General features: G+C 40.1%; 1 protein-coding gene across 1 annotated transcript; it reads right to left on the reverse strand.

Moving 5' to 3' along the window:
• Positions 1–584: 584 nt before the first annotated feature.
• On the reverse strand, positions 585–13,181 carry PYGO1 (pygopus family PHD finger 1). Its single transcript, XM_080551752.1, has 3 exons — positions 13,027–13,181; positions 8,450–8,535; positions 585–6,635 (listed from the first exon to the last, which is right to left on the reverse strand). The coding sequence occupies exons 1-3, from the start codon at positions 13,073–13,075 to the stop codon at positions 5,514–5,516; spliced, it is 1,257 nt and encodes a 418-aa protein (XP_080407878.1). The 5' UTR covers positions 13,076–13,181; the 3' UTR covers positions 585–5,513.
• Between the last annotated feature and the right edge of the window lie 56 nt (positions 13,182–13,237).

Raw genomic sequence — 13,237 nt, forward strand, 5'->3', positions numbered from 1 at the left:
AAATTTTTATCTCTAAAAGGAAAATATGGACAAAAAAGTCCAAGTCAGAAGGCCCTAAAGAACACAGCATCTGCTCTAAAGGCCATATACAAAGGCTTGGAGAACAGACTGTCTTTCAAGTAAAAATCCCTCAACTACTACACATTTCAGAAAAAAAAAGAAAATAAGAAAAGAACAAATATATTAAAAGTCTGCCCTACTCAAGTTACACGGAAATTCAGGTTTAGACCATCCTTTAGCAGATAAGAGTCTCCAGGAATAAAGGCAACACCTCTCATGCCTCCAACCATGAACTGTCTCCAATACAGCAATTCCTGAAATACAGTGAGCATACCTCCGAGGAAAAAGGTGGGGCTGGATCAAAACTTATTCTGAGATCTACAGTTTGTTTGAACATGAAAAGGATAATTCATCATGTACAGTAAACAATACAAAAATAGGTGCTCCATATGGTCTTGGTATAAGTTCACTGGTTCAGAAATGGCTAAGGGCAAAACTGAATACTTTAAGCTATAGGCAGCACCTCTAAGAGGCTGAACACCATTCAGAATTTATTATCTCAGAAGTGATGACACACAACACTAGGGCACTAAAGAGACCCTTTATTTCCATATAAAGCAACAAGAAATTGGAGGCATTCCATACAAAGAAGTGAATGTGCATAACTCAGTATGTAGTGTAGGACAGTTATATTGCCTTGAAAGTTCTGCTAAGTACACTTAATTTTCCAATTTTAAGGAAGAGTCTATTCTAATATAGAAAGCTTCAGACAAAACTTAGTCATTGCAGAATAACTTTAAAGTACATCCAGTTCTACATCTTCCTGCATATATCTAATCACATCCAATAGATTAAAAAAAATAAATCATGTTTTGTAATCCAAGTAAAGGGCGTCAGAATAGGATTTTCACAGCCATGAGCTTACTACCTACATGTTCACCCATTTGTCAGTGGATACCGTCAAGGAATTCATGCTAATAGTTACAGCAACAGGAGGACAATGCACCTAAGTGCAGCATGTTGTGAAATGTAGTCTGTTTTAATTATCATGAACTGCTACCATCTATCATACCTCATTCTATGCAAGATACCAGGCCAGCTACCAATCCATAAACAATAATGTATCACATACTTCATAGAGTAGCTTAAAACACATCATGATATGAAATAATTTGTATTACATAGTAATTTAATCCCTCGCCACAGGGTTCATGTTGGACAAAGTCTGGAAACTTTTTTCCAATTTGAATTACATACATTAACTTTGCCACACACCACAGCACTAATGCATGTATTACTTTAGACATGCTCTAATTTAAAATTGAAACAAAAAAGTTGTTGCAAAAATACATGTCACCAATGTGGAACACATTCAAGATTGTTTAAAAGTACTGAACTGATATTCCCAAAACAGGTATATTTAAGCAGTACATAAGGAAAGATTAGTTTTAATATGAAACAGTCATTTAAGTCACATACAACATGATAAGAAGCATGACTTCCTCTTTTAATAATGTTACACAAATATTTGCTGGCAGGCAATGTTTATATATAAAATGAAAGGGACATATTTAATGCAGATGTGTTACCGTATTAAGTTGAAGAAAGACAAATGTTAAAGAGGTGCTACATTTGAACACCGTTGATTTTGTAAAAATCTCAAACCATAAAAAGCATTTCGCTTATAAACATCAGAGGCCCAGAACTGCAAAAGCTCTGAAATATTCTTGACTTCGTGCATGCAGTTCCACTGACTTCATCACATACTTGAAGCTAAGCTTGAAAAATGTACTTAGAAAATTGGTTCTTAGACAAAAAATAAATAAAAAAGTCAAAGTGTATTCATTTTTGAGGAGCCCCCAGCATTATATTTTTGTTTTAAACAAAGAAAAACCTTATCACTTTTGTCTCCTTCATCTGAAGATTTCAAATAATAATTAGGCCTCTAAACACCCTTTAGAAATAAGCATTAGTCCAGTCCTCTGAAAGAAGAGACTGAGGCACAAACAGCCAACCTGTTTGTCTCAAGTTGTCGAAGCAATCAGTGAACCAGCCAGAAACCAGATTCATGACACCTACTCTCTAGCCTATACACACCTTAACAGCAATAAAGTATTTGAAAGAGAATATTTTTTTTTTCTTATTTAAAACTGGTCTCTGGCAAAAACTAAGTATTAAGGGCAGTTTAGGCCAGTTTACACCTAGTTATTTCAGCCTAGGGAAAAAAAAGAAAAAAAACACATTTTCAGCAGTATAGGCTACATTTCTGAACGTGATGAGCTATTTGAAAAGGATATAGACCTTTCCCACAAAATGTTAAGGTTTGTAAGACTTCCAAAATCTTTGTGATATTTTGGTGTGCAGCACCAGTAGTCAAAATCACTAATAATGAAATAATCACGATAGTTCAATACAAATTGTTTCATGTAGAGTATTAGAAAAAAGCTCACCTATTCTAACCAGCCCTCCCCCCCTTCTATAACTAATTTCTAATTCTAACCAGCTGACATTTTCCTAGTACTTTACTAATAAAACATGATTGTTGTTTTCCCTGTGCATACTTAAAGTACTACTAGTCAATACATGCAGAGAAAAACAAAAGTATAACTCTCTCTCTCTCTCTAGGTAAGAAGTCCAGGTATGCCAAGAGAATATCAATAGCGTAAATATATTGGCCAGATGACTTTCTGAGATCCTAATCAGTCCTCTCTCTGTGATCAGTATGATAACAAGTTTGATTTTGTTGCTCGTTTTTATTTTTTGTTTTTAAACTGTCATTTGCTAACGCCTTGAATTTGCAGGTTAATACACAGAAAATTCAGTGGGTTACAAGCCCACCATGGTACCAGTTTAGAAAAAGTGAAATAAACTGTTAGAGTAAGTTTCACAGATACATGATTTAAAGACTCATAAAATTATATTCCAGTAGAAGTTTAGAATTTAAATAGTGTTCTTACAATGTCTTGCTAACTTATATACAAAATACTTGCTTAACTTGAAACAGGATTAAGGGAAGAGATTTCAAAAATTACATGGCTATTTTAAGTATGTCTGCTCCAAAATGTTAAAACATTAACTGGGCGTCTGAGAATAACTGCCCCAAACATCTCACAGTTGGAAGGGCATTGTGAACTGCCTACTTGGATAACAATATCATCGTGGGAACTTTTGCTGAACTTTCAGTCACTGAGCAAAGTCTTGATTTCATTTACATTGCTCTAAGTCTGAGCTAGCTCCACAAACTTCACAGTGTAAATTGTTGCAGAGATTTTATTTGTTCCTCTAGGAAACAATTTATCTAAACAAAGTTTGGTTTAATTTCTACTTTAGATACCAAAAGTAAATTTTAACAGTCAGTCAGTCATTAGGAAATCTACTGAAGATGACAACTCTTGTAACAGAGGTTGTTTTTATTCGCTTGTTTGGTTGGTTTTACCATCACACCTCTAACAAAACAAGATGAAGTTTAGTCTCTGTACTAAATAAAACAAATAGTGCTGAAAACAGGAGCTCTGGATCTGCCTTACACTTCCTTTACATCACAGTACAAGAAATCCTCAAGATATGAGCTGTCATTTACACTTCGAACACTTCCTTTTTCTTGATGAGAGGCATTACAGAAAAGGAGAGCAATGCTACACTTCTCCAGTAAAAAGGTATAAAAATGTTATCAGTATTAAAATAAAAGGACAGTTATGTACATCCGTGGAGTATCTCCCAGGACAGTACTGCAGCAGAGCCCATTTAAAAATCAACACAATGGTGAAGTAGCAGACAGGCCTTACTTTTCGGTCATTTGCATAACTTACCATAAAAAGAGCCTTTAAATATAGCTGCTTATATTCTACATAGGCTCCTACACTATTCATCACCACAGATCTGAACACCTTCTATTACATTAAGGAAACTGATCAGTACCTGTAACGTTTGGCTTATGATCTAGTTTTCAAACAATCACCAATTAAGTTTCCAGCACAGTGGTGAGTATTACAGACAGACTATTATTACAGTACTACCTTTTATTAAGTTAAAATAACATTTTTCTCTACAGAAACACTCATTTTCAATTGCATATGCAACTTTAGCACCCTGCTAAGGCCCAAGTGTTCAAGGCTAGATGCTTCCCCACATTTAAAAAAAAAAAACAGATAAGAAAAAGAGTGGGGGTATTTCTGAAATCAAGAATAAGATCAAATTATCCATATAAAAAGAGAATTCTTAGAATCAAACATGAAGCTCTAGTGCCATTCATACTTATCAGTAGGATCTCAAGTTTAGAAAAAATGCTAAATTTCTGCTTGCTAGCTCCTGATGTGAGCTAAACTCACCTGACATGAGAGTTGTATTTGTCTTCACCCTAGATTTTCTGTCCCCATGAAGTTGCAAGACTGGCTGAGGCAGTGGTGGGAATTCAGTGTTATGACTTTGCTGGTGAAATTGTCTTGTAGTTCAGTCTGTGCTAAGCACACTCCATTGCCTCCCACCCTTCTTCTTGCCAAGAGGACTGTATAAGCTCAGGATGACCGAGCAGGCTCTATCTGAAAGCCCTAGGAGATGGGCAAGACTTACCCTGTGTAAATTCCTTCTCAATCTTCAGGCAGCACTGAGGCTGGAGACTAGAACCACCAATAAGACAGGATGAACGAGAGGTGCACAACTGCACAGGGACTATATCTTAATATATGTGCTTAAGATAAATTAATTAAGTTTACATATGCAACCCTAGTTTTGGTATTCTCTAGATTTAAAGCACTGGACTTTGTAAACTCAATCTAACTTGTTCCAATGTAATGATAGTTTGTAACTATTTCCACTACTGCAAGACCTAGTAAGGGTCCTCAGCAAGTATTTGCTGAGAAGAGATCATTGCCTTTTGAAGGAAATACCAAGTTTTAAGACTTAGTGGGTTTCACTGTGTTACTAAGTATGAAATCATTGATTTTAGAATCATGTTAATGCTCTACTGCAAAAATAAGAAAAAGCACATACAAAATCCCCTGTATTTATTCTAAAATTAAAAACTTTTAGCACTGCACATTCCTCCATGACATCTCCACTATAATCAAAGAAATAATAGCAAGAATATCAGTAATGGACACTCGCCAAAAAATAAAAATAAAAAATGCAATGAGTACTTGCATACATAGTACCATTAAAACCAAGTATTAAATGCTAGTGTTAGGTAACACGTTAATACTAGCAAATTAGAGGCTATTCATACAGGCACATTTTTGCCTTCAATAAAGTTGTCAATGCACTTCCTACTTCTGATCAGTTCTCAGTTATGTTTTACAGTTTAATCAGAAACAAAAAGTATTCAACCCTGTAAAATATTTGCACACATAAAACTAAGAGTACAAAAGCTGAGATGGAACTTTATGAATGAAAACAGATTAGGGGGAAAAAAGATGATAGCAATCAAACACAACCGATTGTCTGCAGAAAGTGAAGTACCCAATTTGCAACCAGATCTTCGGAGCAAGAATTTTAACCACGACCACCAGTTTACATTGTTAGCCATCCGTATTCAGTGCGGGTGGTCCTGCAGTCTCTCTAGTGCGCATTAGCTGGACGTCTTTGTCAGCCATACATGTATCACAGCCCCACACTGCTGATGCTTCTGCTGTAAGAAGGCCATACGCTGACTCAGTCATGCCTGTACAGATTCGATGAAACCATTTTTGACAAGAGGCTTCACACAGGATGGCATCCTGGTCATCATTAACTTCATGTGTACAAATTCCACATGGATAGACGGGCTCAGAGGACGAGTGACCATGACGACTGGGATGAAGGGGAGTTTTGCTGCTCTTTTCAGAATTGCATCCTTCAGCGGTACCTCGAGGCTGGCGGGACTTACTCTGCGTCCCATTTGAATGACCAGCATTAGTGTTATCAGCGCTATTGGAATGGCTATTATCCTGATTTACCACATTGTTTCGTGTGACATTTTTTAGGTCATTGTTACCTTGACTCACAATGTCCTCTGTCCTGTGATGATGCTGATGAGCAGCAGTGTTCTGGCTGGATGCTTTGCTTGCACCTTGACTAAAGTCTTGCTTTTGTGCTGATGATTTTGCCTGGTTGTAGGTGTTTGGTGGAGGAACAAAAGAATGGTTCGACTCCAGCTGAGAATTTGGGAAATTTGGATTGTTTCCAGGACCAAAGTTAGATGGCACATCAGGGTGAGGTATCTGTCCAGAATGGCCAAAGTTCTCACCAGGATTTGGTCTGAAATGCTGACCAGGCATACTGACATTTTGATTTATCTGACCACTGCTATACGGTGGTTGATTCCCAAAACCTGGGTTATCGTGTGGGCCAAAGCTGAAAGAGTGGGGTCGGCTAAAGCCCATTCCCAGAGGGTTTTGAGGAAGGGGGTGTGGTTGGTTTCTGAGGGAGTAAGAACCACCATATGGCGAGGACACTCTGGGCAGCATGTGAGGTGGCATTCTGAAAGTGTTATAGCCTCCAAAGCCAGGATAACCGGGATTACTAAAATACGGATTTCCTGAAGGAAGTGGTTTATAAGACACAGTATTATAGTTGTCATCAAATGGATTTGCAGCTACAAGGTGGTCAGAGCTTGGATTCGGCGGTGGAGCATATTCAGATGGAGGTGGAAATGATGATCCCTAAAAATATTTTAAATACAACATTTAAATTAGTTTTACTATGTCCCCGCAAGAGAGACCAACCACAAGGTTCTGGATTAGCAGCACTACTGCTAAAAGAACAGTTCAGCTGTTGTGTACAGCTCACCCGCTATACCCTGCCAGGCTATCTGAAATTTCAGTGGGGAGGGGAGAGAAGATTTAGGGCTCCAAATGACCAAGTGGTTTATAGTAATCTCAGTGTTGTTTCAGGAACTGTACAGTTGCACAACCATGCTTCTGAAACACTACTTAATGCGTGACTTTTTTCCCCCCCCCTTCATCTTCTACTTAAGAAAAGCAACAGTACAGAAAGCCACGTTTCATTTAAACACATGCACAACATGTTCCAAGTGCTGAAGAGCAGATTTAGAGAATTTTCTTAGATTCATTTTTGGGTTCAGTTTGCTGAATACATATCTTTTAAGACACCCCACTTTTAGGAGAATATACAAACCTAAAATACCAATGTTACTATAATCCTAAAAAAATAAATAAAACAACTGTAGAGAACATAGAATATAGAAAATTCCTATACACAGACTCCTATGTACCAGAGGAGTCCCTTAAGTGTATCTAGTGACTGTGGACTGTCTGAAGTATTGTCAGTAGGTAAAAAATACAAGGATTCCTGGTTACAAAGCAAAATCAAGTGTCTAATAGAGCCCAGGGGCTGCTCAAATGTCATCGGAGTGGCTATACAATTGAATTTCATTCTAGACCAGCCTGTGACAACATCTAGCTAGTACACCCTCACCTCAACTCTTTGTGCTAGCTGCTTTCAGAAAGCACAGCCTCATACTCATAAACAAAGACTGAACATACCTTCCCCCACTCCAAATTTCTGCTGTCCTGCGAGTTTTGAGCCTCGTAAGAAAACAGAAGAAACTAATCTGCCTCCCCTCTGCGGTTATTGCCATTCCAGAACACAAGAAAAAACTCCAACAGCAGAGAGATCTGAAACCCTGAAATTAACTGGATATTTCTCAGAGCAGGTTCTGCCATGACTACTTGAAAAGAAAACAAAACTTAAGAAAACAAATTCCCATCTCAATGGATTCTGGATAGGCCAAACAAGAAGTGATTGTTTGACCTGTATAAATACAATTACTTTCATTGGACAGTAAAAAAATAACAGATACTCTCACTCCAAGCTGAATAAACACACAAAGAAAAATTCTGCACTACAGATATCTAATTGCTTTAGATGTTTTGTATTCAGGCTTCTTTTTCTGAAAACAAACTATATAGAAATGACAGTTTGCAAGGATACACTGGAAAGGAGCCGAACCTGCCTGATAACTTTTGCTTGAAAACCACTTGGGGAATATGCCACGAGTTTGGTCAAAGCATTAACAAACTGCACTGATGCACTGGCCCACAAACCTACATATATAGGAATAAAAGTAAGAAGAAAAGTAGTCTCATCACAACTACTTGTGCTGTACAGATTCTACCAATGGCTACAAAGTCATTAAGAGAAAGCCTGTCTCAGAATCAAATCCATATGGCAAAATACAAGTCGTTGCAGTCTCACTGCACTCCTTCCTTTGTAGGACCTCAGTAACCTGCAGAGACCTAAAGTAACTTCAGTGAGAGTAACTAGTATGATGAAGTTTCACGAAGGTGACAAAGAAATGAAGATTTCTGCTTCGCAGTACAACTAAAATATTTTGTATGTGAACGCTATTTGTGGGAATAGACTGATATTCTGAACAGAGCAAGATAGTCATTCCAGCAAACAACATCTGAGTACGCTACTTATTGAGAAATCAAAAGAATCAAAGGGAATTTACCTGTGTATTTGCTTTGCGCTTTTTCTTATCAGGGCTTCCGAGCTGTACTCCTGGTCCTCCTAACCCATCCAATCCACTGTCACCACCTACAAAATTTCAATCAGTGCAATTCTGCATTAGTTCTCTTAGACGTATGCCTCTGCCTGCCATAGCAAGAGATATCTGTCACAAATAATGAACTTGCATTAATTCTGGTGCCCTACATTGTAAATCCTCAGGAAGCAAATACCTGGAGGTAAAAGTTAGCATACCTCGCACACAGCTACCCGACTTTATTACCACTCTAATATCCCATTCATGCTCATTACAGTTTCAATAAAGCTTTCCATTTATTTTACATTTATCAGTCCCTTGGTTCTTCGTATCTCTGCTTCACCAGTCAGAAGTATTTCTTGTTTGCGTAAAGCATAAAACTTTTTCAAGAACTGCTTAAAACCATGCTAATATTCGCCTCCTATTTAACTTACACAGACACGGCATTAATCAAACTCACTGTACCGCCACACAACAGTACATTACAATATGCCATGAAGGAAAAAGCAAACAACAGTAGATGTGTGAATGAAAACCACTGGAAACCTGCCATATTGTTTAGACCGATCTCCAGTTTATCAGATCTGAATTTCTCTAAATGCAAGACTTAATCAAAAAGATACCTGCCAAAAATGAGAGAGGCTCTAGGTGAAACTGCCTTATTCTGCAGAAATCTCATAGTATAATTGAGCACGGCTGCTCTGGCACAAGAAGAAGTAAAGACTGTTCATTTCATTGATCACCTGATTTCACTCTGAGCAATACAAAGAGATATCTGTACTTCACCTGGCACTCATCTCTGCCTCAAGAGTGGGACAAGCTCTCAAAGTTGTATAAATTATGGCTTTCATTTTTAAAACTCTATTAAGACCATAGACAAAAAAGAAAAGATTCTAGCAGATTCCTTATTATCCCAGTAGGTTTGCCTTCCTGGGGTTCAAGGGATCTGCCATCATTTGGGAACGCAGAGGTGACCACGAGCCAAAGTATGGAAATTGCTTTCAGGTGACACCAAAGCAACACATTTTAATATTTTTACATTAAGAAACTATATGCTACTTCATTTTTTCCCAGACTCATTAAGATAGTTGCTTGTTTACTTAAATAAAAATAAAATAAAAATATAGCAACAGCATGGAACAGTAAGACTGGGGCAATCCAGGATGAAAAATTTGCTGTTATTTAAAACTCAAATTCAGAATACAAGTCAAACTTAATCAAGATGCAAGCATATAGCTGAACACATGGGTTTGCCTTTATCACCAAAGGCAACCTGAAGATAACTATGAATTATGAATAGCATTATGCAAAGAAGCATAATGTGTGACATTACACCAGCTCCTCATTAGGCAAGTATTCCCAGCAGACAGCTATGCCAGCTTTAGGAGTGTACAGTAACATAACACAGAATCTCCCACATAGGAAAAAATTAAATCTACTGTATACAAACAAAAATATCCAACAGTTATTTCAATACTCCTAGTCAAAAGAGGCCTGTAACCATCCCCTGCAATGACTTTTCACATGGAGCACTTCCTTTCTTTTCTTCTACACCCTGCCCTCCCTCCACCCCCAGCACTTTTTTGACCTAAGAGGTTTCAGGGAAACTACCAGTCCTACCTCAAATAAAAATCGAATTCTGCTTGGGCTTTAATAAGTTCTTTTTGGCTTTGGCTTTTGCAGAAATTTCATCTCATTTTTTCATATATGTAATTCCCAAAACATTTAATCATTCATATGGTAATTGGGCATCCCAAATCTACACCTATCATTACTGGCAAATTTTAAGTCTGAATTTTAGAGACTAGGGCATGAAGTCATTATCATGTTCCCAAAATACACTCATGCTTTAGCAGAACACATGCTGGTACAACCGACCATCAGAATAACTGGGGATTACTCTGGAAAAAAAAAAATCCTTACTGCCTTGATTTAGAATATAAAATCCTGCATACACTTAGCAAGCTATGAAGCACTGCAACCACATTACTTGTGGATACTATATGATCACAGCATAAAGTTTATATGAAAGATGACGAATGTCCCTTAAATTCCTATCCTATAAGTCATCTTCTTGATAAACTATTTGCTCAAAACTGTCTCTGCATTTCTCATCAGCTTCTTCTTCTCCTGCATTCTTACATGCTTAGCATACATTTCAGTGGGAGAGCGTACTGTGGCCACCCTTCCTCACAATTGCATAATATACACTCCTGCTCATGGTCCCATACTCTCAATATATAAAGTGTTAACTGCTGATAGCAGAATGTTACAAACATCCAGATTTCTTTTAACTAATTTCAACAAGTAGCAGCACAGCAATTACTAAGTCTACAATGAAGTACATAACTGTGCACCATACGAGAGCACGGCTTTGCTTTAGAGAAGCTACAACTTGATGAAATTGTGTACAAGTTCCCTCTCCGAGACCTTGGTCTTCAACAACTTACGCATATATGCCTTACAATTCTAATAAGAGAAATTGATGAATAAGCTCCACCAATTTCCACATGGGTTACTCACATGGGTAAAGCCAGTCATTTGCCTAGGTTTACAGGACTGAGTCCTACGGCTGGAAGCGTAGAAAGCTTTTGTATTTTCAGTTCTCGCTGTGTGAGGCCAATGATTTAATTTAGCCCCAAAAATTTACATTTTCCCTGTGGATTTCATAATGATTTAATTTATACATGAAAGGAAACTGAAAGTTAGTCCTAACATACCTCCAAAAAAAGAGTGAATAAGGGTCATTTTCATGCAGCCAAAATAAACTTTCCTGAAAGTCACTTCTGGTACCTGCCACATAGGCTTTTCATTAAAATGTGTACTGAGCATTTTGGACATTGTGATATTTGCACTAAGGGTGAAAAAAAATTATTTCACCTTCTGAGACTAATTTTGCAGGAAAAAACACAATCCTTTTGACTGGGACACCACATATGTGAATGGATTTAGAGAGATAAATACGCATCTGATAACTATTTCCCTATTATGTTATAGATGAAATATATTTCAGCACGTATTCAGCAATGTATTCGCATTTGAGCGGCGCAGGAGTAAATCCCACATTCCCATTGACTTCACACACAAGACAGACGCTTTCAATGTTAACCAGGAGAACCGCAACTTGCAGTTTTCTCTGCACCTTCAGAGATTATGTTTTTTATATGTATAATTTATGCCATACTTAACATACTGCAAATACACTATGGAGTAGTTCCATGGTCACCGGCAAGCCTCTGCCTAGCTCTTCACAGGATAGGTGCCACAGTCTTTTTAAACAGTGCTCGAAGTAAGAAGGTTTTCCCAAGTATTATAAATGACTGAATATAGTTTCCATTATGGACAGAAAACTGAAAAGAGTCAAATTTCAACCAGATTTGGTGAGCCTGTTCTGTGGCCCTGATCCCGTGAACAGTTTTGATATTAAGCAGTAATCCCATGGAGCTCGGCGGGTAACTCTGGCACATGAAACTGTACGGGCTGAAATATTTGCAGAATCAGGGCTTGAGAACGGAGCCTAATGAATCCCAGTCCCCTTTGTAACCCTGCTGCATACTTTCATTCTCCCATTCTCAAGGTTGCAACCTTACTAGAGCAGTTTCAGAAAAGTGACCTGTAAATCAGGGACAACGTGGATAGCAGAATCCCCACCTTTCCCCACTTACTCACCCGCATAAAGCCTAAAACGCCAGGAACAATAGAATTCCAGGGGCAACGCAGGAGGGGAAGAAAAGAGAAGCAAGAAATGCCATCCAGAATCATTTTGCCATAATTTTCACCCAACTCCGTCACTCCACCACCTCCCATGATTTCACTGAGAACTGCATTGCTGCTTTTAAGGACTCCAAGGATACAACTGCCGCTACGTAAGGAGATGTGCTGCTGCCTTAAAGTCGGTTGTGCAGCCCAACTCGGAAGAGATATCGCGTTTCCACCCTTCTCCTTGCGCATTTCAAAGAAATGCGTACTTCAAACCTCGCTGGAGCCGTACAACGGGACTGCTAATGAAAGAAGAGACTGGAGGCTCGCTTCGCTCCCCAGCGAGAAGAAACAAAAACCCAACTAAAACCCAACGCGAGAGCAAGGTCAGGGCAGGGGAGCGAAGACTCGAGTGCAATTTACGGGCTCCGCATCGGCACTCGCCCGGACATGTGGCACCGCCGACGTCTTCCCTTGCGCTCCGGGGACGCACGCTGCATACTAATGGACAGCAAGACCAGCCGTCCGCGAGCCCGCACGCCTCCTCCCGCGGGGCAGCGCGGCGCTGCTCGGGGCTGCCGGCGCCTTGCCAGGCCCGGAGGCTGCGGGAGCCCGCGGGGCCGGGCCGGGCCGGGCCCCACCGTGCAAACTTAGCGCGGCTCCCGCCCGGCCCCGGCCCCAGCCTCGGCCCCGGCCCCACTCCCGTGAGGGAGCCGCGGGCAGCGCGGCCCGGGGCTGGGGGCCGGGGGCCGGGCGGTCGGGGCCGGGGCCGGGGCGCGCATCCCGCGGCACCGCCGGTGTCCCCCTGACGAGAGTTAGGCCCTGCTGGGCGCCCCCCGCCGTACCTCGGGATCTCTTCAGCGCAATGGGGTCCTTCTCCTGTTCCGCTGACATTACAGACAGCGGCGCATGGCTCCCAGGCGGCAGGAATCGGGGCTCTTTGATGCTGACTCCGCCGCCGCCGCCGCCGCCGGCCCGCACCCCGCCCCCTCCGCCTCCGCCTCCTCCACCGCCGCCACCGCCCCCGCCCGCCGCTGCCGTAACCGCCGCCCGCTC

This window comes from Anser brachyrhynchus (genome assembly GCF_964034855.1).
Source record: "Anser brachyrhynchus genome assembly, chromosome: 11".
Classification (NCBI taxonomy): Eukaryota; Metazoa; Chordata; class Aves; order Anseriformes; family Anatidae; genus Anser; species Anser brachyrhynchus.

Coding starts and splice junctions, on each gene's coding strand:
- PYGO1 (XM_080551752.1), bottom strand. CDS start 13,075: ATGTCAGCGGAACAGGAGAAGGACCCCATTGCGCTGAAGAGATCCCGA. Junction 8,536..13,026: donor TGCGCTGAAGAGATCCCGAG/GTACGGCGGGGG, acceptor GAAATTTTGTAG/GTGGTGACAGTGGATTGGAT. Junction 6,636..8,449: donor AGCGCAAAGCAAATACACAG/GTAAATTCCCTT, acceptor AAATATTTTTAG/GGATCATCATTTCCACCTCC.